Source organism: Erpetoichthys calabaricus, chromosome 1, assembly GCF_900747795.2.
Source record: "Erpetoichthys calabaricus chromosome 1, fErpCal1.3, whole genome shotgun sequence".
NCBI lineage: Eukaryota > Metazoa > Chordata > Cladistia > Polypteriformes > Polypteridae > Erpetoichthys > Erpetoichthys calabaricus.
The window spans coordinates 348,869,048-348,891,012 of record NC_041394.2 but is presented as its reverse complement, the minus strand read 5'-3'; the positions used below and the strand labels follow the sequence as shown (position 1 = coordinate 348,891,012).

Here is a 21,965-nt window from a genome sequence, read left to right as displayed (position 1 = left end):
GGAAGGACTCCTCTGCCTCACCATGGTCCTGAACTTTAGCTGGCATCAAATCATGAAATTGCCACACCATGGGGATGAATTTCCTTAGGTATCCATACTTTGGCATAGCTTTCCAAAAATTGTTTCTTTTAACAATGTGGAAGGCCTTAGTCAAATCAATATACCATTAAACATTTGCTCCTGATATTTCTTCTGCAGCTTCCTAGCAGCACACACCATATCGGTAGCACCACGCTCTTCTCAGAATTGACACTGGGCCTCAGGAAAGAGTTCCTGGTTAAGATGTGAAGTAAGATGATTAAGAAGAAGCCTGGGGGGAACCTGACCTGAGACAGACAGCAAGGATACACCACCGAGATTATCACAGAACTGACGATTGTCTTTGTGTTGTACAGGTGGATGACTGATGCCTCTTTGAAGTCCTGTGGAATTGTATGTTGCTGTCACATAACTTGGAAAAAATGTTCTGTCAGCACTGCACCAACTTCTCTGTAGACTTCAGCAGGTATTGCAACTAACCCAGCCCACCATACAGACAGAACAGGAGAGAGAAAAAGGGAACCCCCCTCCTTCAAACAATCATCCATTGTCCCCGTGTCACCAAAAAAGTCTGTTTCAGACATGCCAGACATGCTTTACTTGACCACGGACACCTTTTAGGAAGCTGAGACTGAAGTTGTCATTAGATGACCAGACGTTTCCCACAGCAAACACCAGTCATCTTAAACACAGCAAGGAAACTCTGGAGTACGTCTACCATGAAACACTGAATGGTGCAGAGAAACATCACATTGAACTTCATCTTGAAACTCACTGTTCATTCGGCCTTCCTCAAGCCCACCTAATCCAGTTAAGGCTTGTGGGTGCTGGAGCTCAAATATTGAGATATTTCATTTATTAATACTTTACAATATTTTGTGGAACACAAACATAACGAGTTTGCTATGAAGAAAAGACGCCATCACAGCTGATTGTGGCTCAACTGACTAAGGTGGTTGCTTTTTAAAATCTGCATGTAGTATAAACCCGAGTTCGATCTGAATGAAAGAGTCATCAAAATTAATAATAATAAAAAAATGATCAGGAGTGAAATCTTTATAACCAATTTGAACTAAATAATTTTGAGAGATACTGTGGAAGGATCGTATAAGAGATCTGTTTGGGAATCATACCCACGTAGAATCGCTATCACAATGCGATGACTAATTGTGTAAGGCAGCTCACGTATTTACATGAATTCATCTTCTATTCATTGCCATTTGACGTCCATGAATCCCATAATTGAATAAGGTGATAACAAACCTACTGTGGTAGATCAGGTTTGAATTTGCTCTGCTGCACCAAACATTCAAAGGTGTCAATCCGGAGCACATCAGAGAGGCTGAGAGACACGGCGCAGATCAGTCACCGGCACACCGACACACAGACACACACGGGACACTCCGAGGTGAGCAGTGCATGGATCAAGGTCGGCATTAAAGATCCTCTTGAGTGCTGAGGCAACAAAAAGCAGCGGGATAAACACATCTGTACCTGCTGTCGAAAAAAGCTTCTGCCTTTGCCAGCAGCATCCCTCCCTCGTGAACACATTGTTCAAGGTCTGGATAGGCAATCGGTACAAAGTTGTCTTAGTCACAGCACAGTGCAATAATAAAACATTTCCTTAAACTGATATGATAGGTGTCCAGTCTGTATCATTCCTAACCAATCTTCCAGTTACAGAGGCGCAATTCCAGTCACTAACACATTTATTGTGTTACATATTTGCCTCAACACATTCAAAAGCATTGCGCACTATATTGCTAAGTATCTACCTAATGTCTGACACTTAACCCTTCTGTTATATTTTGTAACTTGTATTGACATTACACCCTTCAGTTGATGTACTTCAGTGACAGACTGAAACAACAATTCAGGTAGTTGCTGACAATTCGTTATTGTTACTGTAGCTTGCTGTAATTTCCTTTTTTTTAAACTTAGTGTCAAAGATATATTATCATATATCAGCTTCTTATATATAAACGTCTACGTGTGAAGTGTGTGAAGTGAGTGGTAGAGTCGGGGTAAGGGCTCAGCCTCCAAGGAAACAGAAAACACGCTTAGAAGTTAATAACACAAGCAAGGTGAGCACGTCAGCAAATTGAATCCTCCAAGGAGAGAGATGCCCAGAGGAGTTCCTTTCAATTACCTGACATCAATACAATTCAGTTTTTTTTTCTGACGATTTCAATAGTTTCTAGGATAGTTATATGTATACAAAAAAGATTAGCAAAATTGTGCACTGAATTGGTCTCGTCCGTTACGGGAGATGGACGTCTGAAGCGGAGCTCCGTTGCAGTGACTTTATTTTTTCTGTTATTTCTTATTATCAAGAGGTATCCTGTGTTTACCCAACCCGAGGAGTTTCTACTACAGTATATAAACATGAGTAACAAGAAAGGGGGTCAGAAAGAAATGGAAAAGAAACCTAAAACTACACCCAAGTCTAGACAGGTATCAAGCCCAAGTGCAAGGTACGGCCTTTGAGAGACTGACCTGGAACAGGCAGATGAAAGCATAGACTTCCCAGGACCCCGTTGCACTGCATCATCTCCAGTCGAGAGCGAACATGGGAGCGAAGGTGCAAGTGATGCAGGCCACGATAGCTCGCTGATTCCAGAAGATCACTTGAAACTGGAGATGGCCTTGCAGTCTGTGCATTCATCTACTCCTTGCAAGCCGGAAGGATCAGCTGTAACAGGGGTTGCCACTTCACCCATGGAGCATGAAAGCTGAAATGATTCGTCCGAACTGAAGGAAATGATCACAACACTGGCCACGGCCATAAATGAGGTCAAGAAAGACATTCAGAAAGATATGAAGAAAGAAATAAATGACTTGCTCAAGACAAATGAGAAGCTGCAGCTGGAGCTGCAATAGATGCAGCTGGATGATAAAGACCTGGCAAAATGTTTGTATAATAGCTTTGAGGCAGCCTTTAAAGGTATGCTAGGAAAAATTGAGGAACATATTCAGGAAAAAGCGTCTAAACTGAGAGCATTTGCCGATCAACTGGAAGACGTTAAGCAGACATTCACTACTCGAATTGAAACAGTGGAACATTTGGCATCTACCGCCGATGGAAAAGCTACAGCTGCGAATTCCGAATGCAAAAAACTCGGAGACAAACTTGCGGCTCTGGAAGAAGGTTGCAGAAGGAATAATATTAGAATTGAAGGTCTACCTGAGAATCATGAAAGTCTAAACCCAGTGAAACTCGTAGCTGAACTATTCTCAAAAATAATTGGAGAGGACTTTAAATCAGATACCGAGATAGCGGCAGCTTATTGAATACGTCAGTGCTTCTCAACCTGTGCGGCATGCCCCCCTGGGAGGGCACAAAGTAACAAAAAGGGGGGCGCGAAGATGTGAACAAAAGAAAAATTAAAAATACATCTATTGAAACCAAAACAAATTAACTTAAACTACATTCTGATACTAGAAAAATAAATACAGAGTTAGATAAATGTTGATAAAAGTTAAGTAGGTATAATAAAATATGCATCTATGATATACCATTAATTAAAAAAGAACAAATTGGTATTAGTGGGCTCCTTTCAAAAAAACGTTAGGGGGTAGCGATTACAATTGTTATGAAAACTCGGGTCGCAAATATTAAAAGGTTGACAAATGCTGGAATACGTGGATCAAATACCTCTCAACCTAGGACTTTAATTGTCCGCTTCAAGAGATTACAATTTAAGCTTAATGTAATGTCACTTCTCAGACACAAACAAGAGATTATATTTGAACATAACCACATTCATATTTTCCCTGATTTCTCACCCTCAAAAGCTGCTAAACATGCAGTGATTTACAATATTAAACAGCGGTTATGGAAAGACGATATCAGATACAGCCTCTTGTATCCTGCCAAACTGAAAGTGGTTATTCAAGACAAATATTACATCTTCTCCTCCACGGAGGAAGCAGAAAAGGAATTAAGAAAGCTGATCCTGACACTTTTTTGAAATACAATAGTGAGTCGCATCCTGTCATGGTATGGCAAGAAGATATTACCTGCTGTCTGATCCGCTTGCAACGATATTGGTACCATATGTATACATCCTTTTCTCTTCTCAGCCACTTTCTGTTTATGTTTTAATTACAATTATAGGCGTATGCGTATAGTTTTTTTTTTGTTGTTGTTTTTGTTTTTAACTATTCTAAAGGAGACTGTTTAACATCATACCCTTGGTTTATTGTTATTGTTATTATTGCATTAGGGTTCACTATGCTTATCCAGGGCCACTTTTTAACACCATTCCTTGGGTTTACTGACTTAATATTCCAAGACTGTTGAAGATTTTATTTTATGCTTATAGTATTTAGACTTTATCGGCAATAGATATCTCTACTTTTTAATCCTAAAACACCGCTGTGTGGGGTGCTTGTTTTTGCTTTGAACGTGCTCCGTCTCTAGGTATATCAGAGGACTGGGACTTTGTGAAGTGGGTTCCAGCCTCACGTGGGGAGGCAAAATGGGGAGGTGGGGGGATAATGGGGGGAGAGAAAGAGAGCAATCAATATCTAATCTATCCTCTTCATCCTTATAATTATAATTACCAACGTAGTAATACGCTTCATAGCAATAACTTGAGGGAAAGTTGGAAATTAAGGTTAAAGCTGTCTTACTTCCAGTTAAGACTACAAAATGACATAAAAAACTCAATGTCTCCATGATGGGACAGTTAACTTTGTGAGCTGGAATGTTAAAGGCCTAAATCACGAATTAAAGAGAAAGAAAGTATTCTCTCACCTAACAGGTTGAAACGATAAAATAGTATATTTTACAGGAGACCCACTTACTAAGCAAGAATCAGTTCCGGCTGCAAAAGGAGTGGACTGGCCAAATGTTCCATTCTAGCTTTATAAAGAAAACTAAAGGTGTAGGAATTCTCATACATAGAACAGTCTCATTTGTGGTATCAGATGTAGTATCTGATCCGGAAGGGAGATATGTGATGGTCATGGGCAACTTATTTAACTGTAAAATGATTTTGATAAATGTTTATGCACCGAATGTCGATGATAAGGAATTCATGCAAAATGTATTTGCATCCATTCCCAACGTGAACACTCAAAATTAAAATGGCTGGGAACTTTAATTGTGTTTTAAATCCACTCTTAGATAAGACTCCTTTCACAGGGGGGATGACATCTAACACTACAAAGACAATTACACAGTTTGTAACTGACCACAACTTATCAGACCCCTGCAGGTTTCTAAACCTAAACTCAAGAACATATTCTTTCTACTCACCAGTGCATCATTGCTACTCAAGAATTAATTATTTCTTTATAGATAATAATTTCTTGCCTACGATTAAATCTTGAAAGTACAATGCTATTGTTATTTCTGACCATGCACCTCTGATCTTGGAGCTAAAGTCACTATGCCCCACACACTCATCTTGCAGATGGTGTTTTAACCCGCTTCTATTGGCAGACAAGAACTGTACAGAATTTATATCAAAACAAATCAGTTTCTTCTTAGAGACAAATACATCCTCAGAGGTCTCTGCGGGAATCCTGTGGGAAAATCTAAAGGCCTTCTTAAGAGAACAGATTATCTCGTATCTTTCCCACTGAAATACATTAGAAACCTAGAAGGTATCAGAGCTAACCAGCGAAATTACTAGAATAGATCAAGAACATGCCAGGTGTCCAAGTGAGGCTCTTCATAGGAAAAGGCAGGCTCTGCATTCAGAGCTCAACCTCTTAACAACTAAAGAAACTGAACAACTCATATTTAAATCAAGACATCATTACTACAAACACGGAGAGAAAGCTAATAAGCTCTTAGCTCAACAAATCCACAAGCAAGAAGTTCGCAATGCAATCCCAGCAATCACCAACACAAACGGAGATAAAATCATTGACCATAAAAATATAATGCACACATTTAGAGACTACTATAAATCCTTATATTCTACTGAGTTTAAAGAAGACAACACACAATCTAATGCATTTCTGGATACATTACAGCTACCACAAATAGATACTTTTATTACAAAGGAATTGGATAAACCTCTGGCGCTATCAGAATTACTAGATCAGTGTTTCCCAATCTTTTTTGAGCAATGGCACATATTTTACATTAGAAAAATCCCACGGCACACCAACAAACAAAAATGTCACAATAAGTATATGTAATGAAATATAATGATCTTCTAGTTTCAATTTACTCACAATTTAAAAGTTTAGTTGAACACAATGATGATATACACGCAGGAATTGAAGAAAGACACACGAAGATCTACTTCAACAGCTCTGAGTCTCTCTCTTTTTTTAGTTTTTATAGCAGTCATGCTTGAAAAGCCAAGCTCACATAGGTAGGTTGTGGAAAATGGGAGCAGGGCTGAAATAGCTCTGCTTGTCACAATGGGGAACTCCTTGGCAGCAGTCAGCTAAAAACTGTCCAAAGGTAGATCAGAAAAGCTCAGCTGTTGTTGCCAGTGCTGCACCGTTGAACGAAATCCATTTATTTTATCTGAACTTGTGAGCAGGTTTTCGTTTTCGGCCTTGCATCCATGTGTTCAGGTCATTCAAATGTTGAAATATATCCGCCAGATATGCCAGTCTTGCACACCACTCATGACTTGAAAGCAGCTTAGCGTCATCACACCTCTCATTTGTCAAAAACACTTTTAGTTCCTCCCTCAGCTCATACACATGGGCTAAAACTTTGCCACGGGACAACCACCGGACCTCCGTATGCAGCAATAGCACTTTATGCTCCGCTCCCATTTCCTCACACAATGATACAAACATGCGACTTTTTACAAGTCTTGTCTTCACAAAGTTTATAATGCGCACAACATTGTCCAATACAGGAGCTAGGTCTGCTGGTAATATCTTGGCAACGAGTGCCTCATGGTGCAGAAAACAATGTGTCACAATAACCTCTGGATGCTGCTTTTTCACTCTGCTTACAAATCCTTTGGTGCGCCTGAACATGGCGGCTGCTCCATCAATGCAAACACTTATGCAGTTTTCTCACTTAAGTCCTCCTTGTTCAAGGTACTTTGATACCATTCGAAAAATTTCTTCTCCTGTTGTTCTTTCTGGCAATTCCTTGCAAAACAGGAAGTTTTCTCTGATGGTGTCTCCGTCTACAAAGCGCACATTTCCCAAAAGTTGTGCATGTCCACTGATAGCGAGTTGCAATGCAAATTTTCCACTGACGTGCAACTTTTCCAAAACGATCCTTTCAATGTCTGCAGACATGTCATCAATACGTCTGGCAATTGTATTATTTGAGAGAGGGGCTTGGGCTATTTCTTTAAGAGCACCAGGGCTGAGCATTTCATTTGCAATGATTTTGCAGGCAGGTAGTATTAATGTCTCTGCCACCGTGTGTGGCTGTTTTGATTTGGCGATGAGTTCAGCAACTTGGTAGGTAGCTTTGAGAGCTCTCTCATTTGTCTTTGTGGTTTTCCTCACTAAAGCTGCTTGTTTCTTAGTTTGTTCACGAAGTTAAATAAAATAGTCTGTGTTCTTGTTTTGAAGTGATGGGTGTTTTGTTTGGAGATGGTGTTTAAGTTTGCTAGGAACCATGGCACTGTTGGACAGCTTTTCCCCATATACCAAGCATAACAGAATTGGCTCAGTTGGTTCCCCGGTAAAAGTAAATCCAAAGGAAGGATAACTTTAATTGTATTGTCTTGAGCTCACCTTTTATGCTTTCTTCTGACCACTACTCATACTAAGGCCTTCATCTGGGTCACAATTTTCTCCAGGAACCAGCTCGGATTGTGTACTTTTTCTTTTCAGATATTTATCCATCGCTATCACTGCTGTCACAGCCGAAGCATCACTTATTCTTTTGTTTGAATGGCAACATGTAGATACACAGATTAATTAGCCATCTGCTGCCACCTAGTGGAAGAGTATTTAATTGTTCTGCCTGTCACTGTCGCATAGACAAACGAAGACAAATTATTTTCAGTAAATAAATAATAATTTTCAGACCAATTAAGTGACATTGGATAATTTTCCACGGTACACCTGATGATCTCTCACAGCACACTAATGTGCCGTGGCACAGTGGTTGGGAATCACTGTACTAGATGCTGTAAAGTCACTTCAGAGCGGGAAAGCAGCAGGCCCTGATGGCTACCCTGTCGAATTTTATAAGAAATTCTCCACTCAGCTAGCTCCCCTCTTATTAGAAACATTTATAGAAGCTAGAGACAATCAAATTCTACCTCAAACTCTTCGCCAAGCATTAATCACCAATCTTTCTCCTACCTGGCCGTGGGTTTGAAACTCCTCAACACACACTCTGTAGCCCCTGTATCTTGGGACCTACCAGTTAATCAAGGACAGGCCAATCCCAAAGTTTTGTCGGCCTCTTCTTGTTGAAGTTTCATGTCCAAGTGGGTGGATTCCCTCACTAGTTGAGTCTTGGAGTCTTGGAGGCCCACATTGTGCGCTAGAAACTGTGAAAGAAATTTACCAGCACCCCCACCCCACACCCAGGCAGGCAAGAGAAAAGCATCAATTGTTCTTCTTTATTCCCTGTATCTTGCAAGAGGTAACCCTTACATGAATACAAACACCTCATTAGCCAGTGTTACAAAGGAGGATACGTCATTGATTAGATCGCAATTCCAAGGAATTTATTACATAGCCAGAAAACTTAAACATGATTGGTTACACCCAGTTGCTAATGGGACTTGACAAACGTTGATACCTTAAATAACCACTGGGATGACTGACAGTGCTGTTAGCTTAGGAGTGCGTGACTTTTTAAATGTGTTTAAAAGATGCACTACATGCATGAGATTTTACACATTTATTCATTACAATGGTTTTCCTTTTTTAATCCAGCTGGATTCTTTAACAGGAAGTAACAACCGAGCAACCAGCACACTTTAAAGCACAGGTGTCGAACTCCAGGCCTGGAGGGCCTCAGTGGCTGCAGGTTTTCATTCTAACCCTTTTCTTATTAGTGACCAGTTTTCACTGCTAATTAACTCCTTTCCCCTGAATTTTAATAGCCCTGTTTTTAAGAATTCAATCCTCTCAATTTATTCTTTTCTTCATTAAATGGCAGCCAAACAGAAATGAGACGTGACACGAGCCAACAGATGACTAGCTAAACTAGGGTTTCAAACTCCAACCAATTTCACTCCAACCAGTTTCTTAATGAGAAGCCAGTTCTTGCTGTTAATTAAACCCGTTACTTAATTGCAAGGCTTGTTGCTGCTCTCATTTTGCTACAGCATACATTTCCCAAACTGTTGATTTTCTGTTTCTGATTATTGACCTGAGAGATCAACCTTACCGAGACCCTCACCTTTCCTTATGTTCAGAAAATGTGGTTAGCTGGTCACCTGTTTGCTCGTCTACCCACACCATACCTCTGATATCAACAACTCCTACCACTTCAACTGGAATGGCCAGTAATGAGCCCACTTCTGACCATCAGTGTTCACCTTGCTGATGCCCCATCCAGGGATCGTTTCTGCCTCACGCCTGATGCTTGCTGGAATGGGCATGTCCCGAGATTGATGGATGTAATCATTAAACATCAGTCCTTTTTGGAGAAATTGTGGCAAAGATGTTCTCGGAATTTAATGGATGTTTCAGGCAATTCAAAAGACAGCGAAGCCAAGCATTTTCTTACTGTGATGATATCTTGCACTGACATCTGCTGGAATTTACGTAAAGTGCATGCGCAAGTATAAACAGTACAACGCTAGCAGTAGCGTCCGCAGGAGCATGCGTCTAAACCCGACCTTAAATTAAATGTTTTAAATTAAATTAAGTCAAAAAAGTTTCACAATTTTGGAAAGTATTAAAAAATTTAAAATAAAAGGTAAAAATAAAAATTAATACCTAAGCAACTCAAAAGAAACAAATACAATAAACACTTCGACAAGGTAAAAACTTTGAATATGGAAAATGCAAAGCCAAAGGTCATAAAGCAGCAAACCAAAGAAACATCAAAATCCTAACCCTGAAGAGAGAAAACATAACGAGGAGGCGAACAACGTGTGCCACAGGGAGCTGACGCCACTTCACCTGCCTCAGGCCTTCTGGGCCTCAAATTAGGCCTTGGGAGACTCAGATTAGCATACAATCTAACAGATATAGAAATTGCAGTAACATTCTTAATAATTACAAAATGATTTCTAAAACAAAACAACAAAAAGGTTTACATAGAAAAATACCAGAAAATAATCAATAACTAAATAAAGAGCTGAAATTAAGCAAACAATGAATCAAGGCAGAGCCCTAGTAAAACTATGACACAACATTATAAATTTTTAAATTATTTTTATTACTTTATTCTTTTCATTATTCTTTTCATTTCATTTTATTTTATTTTTGACCATCAAAATCCTCATTATATAACTCAGAGCTGGGGGTTGATGGTTATCCTCTCCCTTGTGGGGCTTTTTGATAAATTTATAGACATTTCGTGTTATTCTGACAATTTTCAGTTTTTGGGGTCTGAACCCAACAGGTAGTATTTAAGGATTGGTTGAGCTTAGGTTGGCCGCTTCTGGGCTTCTAGACTTTTTTGGTTAAAAATTTCTGTTTATTTTTTAAATTTTCATCCATCCATCCATCCATCCTCTTCCACTTATCCGAGGTTGGGTCGCGGGGGCAGAAACTTGAGCAGAGATGCCCAGACTTCCCTCTCCCCGGCCACTTTTTCTAGCTCTTCCGGGGGAATCTCGAGGTGTTCCCAGGCCAGGTCTTCCCCGGGGCCTCCTCCTGGTTATACGTGCCTGGAACACCTCACCAGGGAGGCGTCCAGGAGGCATCCTGATCAGATGCCCGAGCCACCTCATCTGACTCCTCTCGATGCGGAGGAGCAGCGGCTCTACTCTGAGCCCCTCCCGGATGACTGAGCTTCTCATCCTATCTTTAAGGGAGAGCCCAGACACCCTGCGGAGGAAACTCATTTCAGCCGCTTGTATTTGCGATCTCGTTCTTTCGGTCACTACCCATACCTCATGACCATAGGTGAGGGTAGGAACATAGATCGACTGGTAAATTGAGAGCTTTGCCTTACGGCTCAGCTCCTTTTTCACCACGACAGACCGATGCAGAGCCCTCATCACTGCAGACGCCGGACCGATCCACCTGTCGATCTCATGCTCCATTCTTCCCTCACTCGTGAACAAGACCCCAAGATACTTGAACTCCTCCACTTGGGGCAGGATCTGACTTCCAACCCCAAGAGGGTACTCCACCCTTTTCCGGCTGAGGACCATGATCTTGGATTTGGAGGTGCTGATTCCCATCCCAGCCACTTCACACTCAGCTGTGAACCGATCCAGAGAGAGCTGAAGATCACGGCCTGATGAAGCAAACAGGACAACATCATCTGCAAAAAGCAGTGACCCAATCCTGAGCCCACCAAACCGGACCCCCTCAATGCCCTGGCTGTGCCTAAAAATTCTGTCCATAAAAGTTATGAACAGAATCGGTGACAAAGGGCAGCCCTGGCAGAGTCCAACTCTCACTGGAAACGGGTTTGACTTACTGCCGGCAATGCGGACCAAGCTCTGACACCGATTGTACAGGGACCGAACAGCCCTTACCAGGGGGTCTGGTACCCCATACTCTCGGAGTACCCCCCACAGGATTCCCCAAGGGACACGGTTGAATGCCTTTTCCAAGTCCACAAAACACATGTAGACTGGTTGGGCAAACTCCCATGCACCCTCCAGAACCCTGCTAAGGGTGTAGAGCTGGCCCACTGTTCCGCGACCAGGACGAAAACCTCACTGTTCCTCCTGAATCCGAGGTTCGACTATCTGACGGACCCTCCTCTCCAGGACCCCCAAATAGACTTTTCCAGGGAGGCTGAGGAGTGTGATCCCTCTGTAGTTGGAACACACTCTCCGGTCCACTTTCTTAAAGAGGGGGACCACCACCCCAGTCTGCCAATCCAGAGGCACTGTCCCTGATGTCCATGCTATGTTGCAGAGGTGTGTCAACCAAGACAGTCCTACAACATCCAGAGCCTTGAGGAACTCCGGGCGTATCTCATCCACCCCCGGGGCCCTGCCACCAAGGAGTTTTTCAACCACCTCGGTGATCTCAGTCCCAGAGATGGAGGAGCCCACCTCCAAGTCCCCAGTCTCGGCTTCCTCATTGGAAGGCATGTTAGTGGGATTGAGGAGGTCTTCGAAGTTCTCCCCCCACCAACCCACAATGTCCTGAGTCGAGGTCACCAGTGCACCATCCCCACCATATACAGTGTTGACACTGCACTGTTTTCCCCTCCTGAGACGCCGGATGGTGGACCAGAATCTCCTCGAAGCCATCCGAAAGTCGTTCTCCATGGCCTCCCCAAACTCCTCCCACGCCCGAGTTTTTGGCTCAGCAACTACCAAAGCCGCATTCTGCTTGGCCTGCCGGTACCTATTAGCTGCCTCCAGAGTCCCACAGGACAAAAGGGACCGGCAGGACTCCTTCTTCAGCTTGACAGCATCCCTCACCGCCGGTGTCCACCAATGGGTTCGGGAATTGCTGCCACGACAGGCACCAAGCACCTTACGGCCACAGCTCCGGTGAGCCGCACGGAACATGGCCTGTTCAGACTCAATGTCCCCCACCTCCCTCGGGACATGGTCGAAGTTCTGCCAGAGGTGGGAGTTGAAGCTACTTTTGACAGGGGACTCTGCCAGACGTTCCCAGCAGACCCTCACAACACGTTTGGGCCTATCAGGCCTGACCGACATCCTCCCCTACCATCGAAGCCTACTTACCACCAGGTGGTGATCAGTTGACAGCTCCGCCCCTCTCTTCACCCGAGTGTCCAAGACGTGTGTCCGCAAGTCCGACGACATGACCACATTGAACCACATCGTCGATCATCGAACTGATGCCTAGGGTGTCCTGGTGCCAAGTGCACATATGAACACCCCTATGCTTGAACATGGTATTTGTTATGGACAATCCGTGATGGGCACAGAAGTCCAATAACAGAACACTGCTTGGGTTCAGATCGGGGGGGCCATTCCTCCCAATCACGCCCTTCCAGGTCTCACTGTCATTGCCCACGTGAGCATTGAAGTCTCCCAGCAGTACGACAAACAACAGTCAGAACCCGTCCCCCCACCCAAAGGCGGAGGGAGGCTACCCTCTCATCCACTGGGGTAAACGCCAATGAACAGGCTCCAAGTCAGGGGGCAATAAGTATGTCCACATCAGCTCGGCGTTTCTCACCGGGGGCAACTCCAGAGTGGTAGAGAGTCCAGCCCCTCTCAAGGAGATTGGTTCCAGAGTCCAAGCTGTGCGTCGAGGTGAGCCCGACTATATCTAGCCGGAACCTCTCAACATCGCGCACAAGCTCAGGCTCCTTCCCCTTCAGAGAGGTGACATTCCACGTCCCAAGGGCCAGCTTCTGTAGCCGAGGATCAGACCGCCAAGGTCCCCGCCTTCGGCCACCTCCCAACTCACACTGCACCCGACCTCCTTGGCCCCTCCCATAGGTGGTGAGCCCATGGGAAGGGGGAACCACGTTGCCTCTTCAGGCTGTGCCCAGCCATGACCCATGGGTGCAGGCCCAGCCACCAGGCGCTCACCATCGAGCCCCACCTCCAGGCCTGGCTCCAGAGGGGGGCCCCGGTGACCCACATCCGGGCGAGGGAAAACACAGTCCAAATTTATTATTCTTCACAGGAGGGTTTGTTGATCCGCTATTTGTCTCATCCCTCATATAGGACCAGTTTGCCTTGGGTGGCGCTACCGGGGCTTAGACAACAGAGCTCCTAAGATCATTGGGACACGCAAACCCCTCCACCACGATGAGGTGGCGGTTCGAGGAGGAGTTAAATTTTCAATACTTTTCAAAAGTGTGAAGCTTTCTGACTTAATTTAATATAAAACATTGAATATATTTAATTTAAAAATCTAGGGCTTTGTTATTTTGAGCCAGGTGTTATGTGGTTGTCCTCTCCCTTTCAGTGGTTTTGTAGGCCTCAGGCCTTCTTATAGTGTTCAGGCTTTTTATGGCGTGTGTAGGCTTAAAATTACAACATTGTGTTAGTTTGGAGTTCTCCATCTCTGCTTCTTGAATTACATCATTAATTTCATTCAAATACTCTAAATGTTTTTCTCAAAATGAACTTTTTTGAAAATATTTTGGCTTTTTTATTTTTTCTAGTGTGGTTTCAACTGAGTAACAAAATAAAAAAACCTAAACCCTGAAAGACTGGAAAAACTGATAAATGCAAGTATGTGTGTAAGAGCCAAAGTTAAAAGTTAAAGCTTTGAGTTAAACTCATACTAATGTTTGCTTAATTTGAATAGAATATAAATAATGGACAATGGTATAGTATATAAGTTAGAAAATGATAGAACTTTCTTGCTATAACTAAGATACAGTGTGCTAATGGAGTCAGGTGATGTTTAGAATAGGTGGTCCCAGTACACAGGGACTTAAAAGACCCATTTTCAGCATAGAAATAGGACAGGCATACAGTTTTCTGACCTTTTTGAAATGGTTCAGAAACGTTTTGAAGTGATTTGTAGCGATTTGAAATGTACTAAGATTTAACCTTCCTCTTGTGTTAGCTTTCTGTTATCATCTCTTATGTTAACGGGTCGGTTTTGACCCATGTATTAAATCAGCTATAAAATACACTAAAAACAATAAGCTATCATCCAATTTGTTTCTCATCTCTTGGTTACCTTGTTAGGCTTCCTTATCCATGAAAATGTTGGTTTTAATATTTTTGGTGTGGGCCTCTGGGCCTTTTTTTGTCAGTATACCCCTTGATTTCAATTTAAAAAAATGGTAAAATGAACCTCAAGAGAATCATATTAATAAATAAAAGGTTCTTGTGTTACCTGACTAATACTGAGGGGTATAGAACACATCTCTTAAATAAATTTGTTTTATTTATTTTTTCATTTTAATATTAATAACTAAAGTGACATCTATGGTGTTACGGGTCAATTTCGACCCATAGATATTTACATCAAGAAAAGGCAAAAAAATATTTTTTTCAGCAATAGAACTTTAATATAAACTGAAAAAAATGAAAAGCAGAACAGGTCATGACACAAAATATTTATTTGCATGGTCAAATAAACAAAAGCCAATCAAGAAAATCAAACAAATAGAAATCAATTACAAGTTCCAAAACTAATACAAAGCTAAATCAGAATAAAAACCTCTGTGTGCAAGAACATGCTTGTGTATGTGTGTGTTTAGAGGCATGTGTGGCAAAAAGTGACACTTTTTGAGTGTTCTTTGCAGAGATATTTCTTGCAGTTGAAACACAATACATTTGTCTTTCTGTCCTTACTTCTTGGGCAGACCTGACACCTCTTTCTTTTCGAATCAGGCGGCCTGACTGGGGTTGGTTCTGTTTCGGTTGGTGTTGAGGCAGGGCTGGCTGAGGAGGATGCTGATGCAGATTCTCTCTGTGTTGCTGATGGTGAGGATGGAGTGCTGGGTGAGCTCTGCAGCTGTCTGGGTCTCGGGGCACCCGTTCCCTTCGCCTAATGTGTGGCTTGACAAGGGAATTTTCCAACTCCTCAAGAAACAGTCTCCGCTTGTTTTTTTTGGTTGAGTTGCACCCTTGGTGGATGTGGCTCCACAACACAAATGCATTATATGCAGACACATCAAGGATGTTGTAAAACACAACCATTGGCCATCTTCTGGTCATTCGCTGGCATGTGTATGTGGCTGTCAGCTTGTCCAGGTTGTCCACTCCTCCTTTGTTTTTGTTATAGTTGTGGATAATTGTCAGCTTTTTGTCACTTCCTGATGATACAGCTGCGTCTTTGTGAAGAGTCGACATGAGTATCACATTCCGGTTTCTTTTTGGACAATATGAGACAACAGTGGTGGTGTCTGTAAAAGCAAACTTTGAGGAAAGTGGAGCCCTGCCCTTCACCTGCAAGATTTCAGCAGGCAACTCAGGTTTATTTTTCTTCACTGTTCCCACCATGGTAAGTTTCCTCTTGAGAAGTTCTTGTCCGAGGTCATAGCTGGTAAAAAAATTGTCACAAGTGATATTGTGACCCGGCAGTCCAGTGGTCATATCGAGGACCACACGTTTTCCTTGGTTTTTCTCAGGGATGCCACTCGCAGCTTTGCCTGTGTAAATCTGTAGATTCCAGGCATAGCTGGTTCTTGCGTCACAGGCTGCCCAGATTTTTATGCCGTATTTCCCTGGCTTACTGGGTATGTATTGCCGGAAGGGGCAATTTCCTCGAAAAGGGACAAGACGTTCATCCACTGTCACCTCTGGCCCTGGGTTGAACATCAGCGGAAGGAGCTGCACCCATCTCTCCCAGACATCCGTGATGGGACCAAGCTTGTCAGATCTCACTCTGGTCTCTCTGTTGTCAAATCTGAGGACTCTTGATATCATTTGAAATGTCTGAAGTGACATTATTGCCCGGAAAATATTTCTGCCTGTTGATGCGTCCCATAGACTATCAGTGGCCTCATTGCAGGATCTGTACACTCCAGCAAGAAGAGGAACACCAATGAAAGCATCCAGGTATTCCTCATCAATGTCTTTCCACATGTCGCCATGGACTTTTTTTCCTTCAAGGTTCGTCATAGTAATGATGATTCTTTTTAGTGACAATGGCATAAATAGCTCAAAACATGTTTTGATGTCACTGACTCTGGTCAGAGCAAACCTTGTGATTCCAGGGGTCATTTTGATGACATTTGCAGCAGCTGCCCTGCCATGTACATCATGAGGTACTGAGCTCCAAAAGATCTTACCATTTTTAGACTTGAATCTTTCAGCAGGAGCAGCTTCAGCACCAGTGACCTCCTCATCCGACTCATCAGATGTGTCTGTGTCTTCTGGATGATACTCCACATTGTCTTCCTCCTCAGAAACCTGCTCATCTGAATCGCTATGCTGCTCTGTGTCCTCTCCTTTATTTTCACCAAAAATATGATCCAGAACTTGGCTCACTGAAAATCTTTTTCTCATTCTTGCATGCTGCAAATTGTAAATGTGCACTCTGCAAGTCAAATGGCCACTCAAATGAGTGAATTCACCTCACATGTCTGGACAGGCCCGTCTTTGTTTGTTTTGTTTTTGTGCAGGTACACTGGAAAGCCACGCAAAATGAGAAAGCTCACATGATTAGGAGAGCAGCTGGTGGTCAGTGTGTCAGCTGACAGTGCACTTAGGATTTCAGTTTTGGCTCTAATTATTGCTTTATCATCGTATTACCATAACTGGGTCCAAACCGACCCTAACAACACAAAGGTCATACTTTCAACCAGAGCATTTTATAATTTAGTAAAAATATTTTTTTTTGCTTTATTTTGTTGAAATAGAGGTTCCTGACAAAGTCAAAAAGCCTTGATGCAATAAACAGATTTATGTGATTCTTGTATGCATTTAAAATTTAAAACGGGTCGGTGCAGACCCTAACACAAGAGGAAGGTTAAGTTTTGAATACCAAATACAGAATATCAGAGTTACACTAAGATGAAGCTATGAGAAAGCCATGTTAAAATAACATGTTTTTAGGAGTTTTTCAAAGTGCTTCACCGTATCAGCCTGGCAAATTTCTATCGATCAGCTATTCCAGATTTAGGTACATAACAGCAGATGGCCACCTCACTACTTCTTTTAAGTTTAGCTCTTGGAATTACTGTATAAGCAGACGCTCATCAGAAAATCTAAGGTTACGATTTGGAGTGTAAGGTGTGAAACATTCTGAAATATTAGATGGACTAAGATTATTTAAGGCTTTGTAAACCATAAGCAGGATTTTAAAGTCAATTCTAAATGACACAGGTAACCAGTGTAGTGACATGAGAACTGGGGTGATTGTTTCCGTGAGAGAGGCATTAGCTCTCTGGAAATGTGTTCTTTTCAATTGCAGCGTTTTAATAACCTGAATTTAAATAAAAAAAAATATCCCACCCAGCATGCAAAATGACGGTTACAAGCTTACACGACAAGTTAGGATAATTCTAGCTCTTTATTGACGGTTTTACGCGGCATTACAAACGGGAAGCTTATGGCAGACATGTCAAGCCTGTGGGTAGCCTGACCTATGCAGCCTGCCATCTATCGTTGCTACGCTGAAAGGATTTTAGCTGGACAGAAGACATAATCTTCTGCTCGGCCTCGGACGGAAGACATACTCTTCCGCCCAGAAGCTTCAAAGTGTTGGCCATAGGTGTCCATTCTTATATACTCGTTGCTCCTTGTGCAGGCTCTTGGCTCCGATCCAAACAAGGACAGGAAGGATTCCAGCCCCACCTTCAAAAAATACATGAATAGCACAATGCCCATATACAGTTCCCATTCTCCCAACAAGGAAATGTTTCTGTGCTGACAGAAGACAGAAATATACAGTAGTCTGTCTTTAGGCTGACTATTCAATTCTCCAGTTGTCTGTGGCTATCTAGTCCTGTGCTTGGCTCGGCAATTCTAAATACTGAAGCTGTGCCCCGTGTACCTATACTTGGTCTGCCTGTATGAATGAATCCATAACAGTGGGCACAGAGAACGGTGACATTAAATAAAAACATAGTATAACAGTGATGTGCTCGGATTTTCATTTCCGAGTTAAGATTCTAGCAGCTCCATTCTGCACTTGTTGCAATCGATTGATGTCTTTTTTGGATGGTCCTGAGATGAGTGTGTTATAGTAATCTAGTTGACTGAAAACCAAAGCGTGAACTGTTATAAGAGATCTAACTTTTGCTATATTTCTTAAGTGAAAAACTGCTGTTTTAGTAATCTGATTAATATCTCTCTATTATAAAAAGAAATCCTGTCCCCTGTCCTGATAGTCTATGATACGTGATCTTCTCGGAAGATAATTTAAAGACCCGCAAGACGAAAGAGACCTGCCATGGTGCGTCTCACGGGAACATAGAACGAGAGTCTTACAAGACACACCCTACTTACAAGCAATATAAAAAAAAAACAAATCAGTAGTGTAAAGGCAGTCATGCAGCACACACAGCTCCAGGGCTCTCAGTGCACATAAAGTGTATAAGGTCAATACGGTAGAAATGAATAGGGCAGAAATTAAATGAATAGGGTAGAAATGAAATGTCGATGATTAAACGAAGAAGAAAGAAAAGCGTGAAGAACAGAAACCCAAAAGCGATGGAGAGAAAAAAATGCTAAAAAGAAAAACAATAATCTAGGTGCAAATTTAGAAAATAAGGAACGTGATGATCAGCCTGGAACAAGTGGAATGGAAAAAAAGCACGTCCAATCGGGCGCAGAGAAAAGAGACTCAAATGCGTTGGACAGAAAAAAGAGCAAAAAAGAATAATCGAGGTGCAAATTCACAAAATAAGGAAAGTAATTATCAGCTCGGAAGAAGTGGAATTGAAAAAAAAAAGCATGTCCAATCCGTCTCAGAATTAAAAGACAATGAATAAAAGAAAGTAGAACTTCATAAAGACGTTTACAAATGTTGACGCTAAACACATGCAGAGCAGGTTAGAGACTATGAAACCAGTGAAATTAGAAAGGCTCAAAAAAAAAAACCGCGCTATGTACATGTGGAGAAAGCTGCGACAGCAGCTACCCCAACCGAACGTGAGCAGCGTTATACATCCTGCAAGAAAGAATTCAACCATGCCCGTGGCCAGAAATAAAAGACAGGTATGCTTTTACAACGTCACGCAAGACCAGGCAGCGAGCCATCATTTAAAACAAGTTAATAGACCTCTAAGCTAGCAGTTGTTGGATTGCTTTTGGCAGGCAAGCATCATGTGTTCCCAGCTCTTAAAACAACGACATGCGACAGGCAGAAGAGGCTGCTAGCAAGCAGCAAAAAGACAACAAATAATCCAAAGGCATATCTTTAGCATACGTTCAGCCGCAACACCCTTCACAACACGAGCAGTATTATACGTCTGGGAAGAAAGACATGGAACCTCGAGCAGGGCAGGAAAAGAAAAAGAAACAAAGAAAGAAGTATTGTTTTTACAAAAGTTTTTAAAGTAAAAATGAAAATAATGCATATGTAACAATTCACAAGAAAATAACAATCTCTTTAAATTGTAGATTGCCTGCCTAAGGTAAAGTCCTCCCTGATGAATGGGGACGTGGGAATGAGGGGTCCTTTCATCGGATTAGCGCTATTTCAGATGTGGAATGGCAAAATGGGGGAGGCAGCTTGATGAATGAGGTCTCAGATGAGGACTTAAAACAAATCCAAATCATATTATGTGATATCATCTAATGTGAAATTCTACTCCATACTTCTATAATTTTTATTTTTATACTGTATTGAGGATTTATTCTGTTCTGTGTATTGTACTGTATGGCTCAGAATTAAAAGACAATGAGTAAAATGACAAAGTAGAACTTCATAAAGACGTTTACAAACGTTGGTGCTAAACACATGCAGAGCAGGCTAGAGACTATGAAACCAGTGAAATTAGAAAGGCTCAAAAAAAACCCCAAAAAAATGGCGCTATACACATGTGGAGAAAGTTAAAGGATATGAAAGTAGGAAAATTAGAAAATATAAAAAAAGAAAGTAAAGATCACAGTAGCGCAAACAAACAAACTGCCTCATTTAATTATGCACCAGTCTAACTTTGGTTTTGCACAATAATTACTACACTATTGCACCTTAACACTTAATTCTACTTTATTCACATAATTGTACTTATTTATTATTGTTGTGGTGTATAAAATCTGTACATTTTGGTTTCCATTATATTTTGTTCGAGACAAGACAACAGATGAACTAAGACAGATCAAAGCAGGTTTTCTTACACTTCACTTTTAAAACAGCTGTTTCCAACATTGAAAGGAAGACATTTCTGGTGGTTCAATTACTTTATAACCTGGGAAAGGATGCTGTGCTGACACCCCAGGCTATTGATTACTTTATGGATGGACATCTGGGAGAACATTTGGGGTTTATGGCCTGGAAAGGGAAATTGAGGCAATATCAAAGAACTTTATTATCTGGGAAAGAGTTTGAGCAAAATTCATCAATCACATTGACAGCCAGCCAATCAGGTGGATGTGTTGTGAAACCAAGGCATGACATTGCATAATAAATATGCCTTGGTTTGAAAGAGAAGAGGAGGAGGAAGGAGAAGAAGCAAAGAGAAGGAGGAGAAGAAGAGGAACAGACGAAGACGACATTGGTCATCAGAAAGGCATCATGAACATCCATTGCTAAACCAAACGCCTCCCTGGGACATTCATCCTTGTCATTTCAACTTTTTCGTAAGCTTTTTCTAAAGACTATATATATTCAGACTTTTCTATCAGTACCTATTTTCTATTATTCTTTGTTCCAGTGGTATTATTATTATTCTTGTAATAAATACCCTGCTGCTTTTAACTTTCTATGCTTTGTCTTAATGTCTAGAGTGATTGAATTAATAAGTTAGATTTCTTTGAGCACCTGGTGTAGCCAGATTTTTGCCATTATTTCTGTGCTGCGAGGTTTATAAGGCTGAGAGTGAGGGCGACGCTCGAAAGAAGGGACAGTACGATAAAAAGAAGGTATTCTTGGCTGATAAATGGCCGATAGTCAAGAGTGCTGAGTCTTTGTATGTTTAAATGTATTCTTATAGACCAAAAGTAATATTTAGGTCTGAGATATCACTAAAACATTGTATGTTGTTCGTGCCGATAATAAGTAAGTCTCTTGAAGTGCTGAGTGACGGGCTGATGTGTGGTTTAAAGTGCTAAGGGTTAATCAGCATGTGTGTGTCATTCATGGGCCACTGTTGTGGTTAGGGTCTGTGTGTGTGTGTTTATCTATGTGTGTGTGTGTTCATTTTAAAGTGCAACAGTAGACCAACCCGATAACGAACCTGACGAGAACATTTACCCTTGAGAGAACAGGTAAAGGGTAAGTAGAGGGAAATACTATGATAATACAATTATGTTCTACTTTACTGTTATCTTTCAATCTATCACTTTTTGTTAATCTAACTGATATTCTTCTAACTTTGCACA

At 41.7% G+C, this 21,965-nt stretch overlaps 1 protein-coding gene across 1 annotated transcript; it reads right to left on the bottom strand.

Moving 5' to 3' along the window:
• Positions 1–15,503: 15,503 nt before the first annotated feature.
• LOC127527743 (piggyBac transposable element-derived protein 4-like) lies at positions 15,504–16,769 on the bottom strand (the record flags this gene model as incomplete). Its single annotated transcript, XM_051927477.1, has 1 exon — positions 15,504–16,769. A coding segment is annotated over one exon (1,266 nt), but the record flags the coding sequence as incomplete, so codon positions are not given.
• Between the last annotated feature and the right edge of the window lie 5,196 nt (positions 16,770–21,965).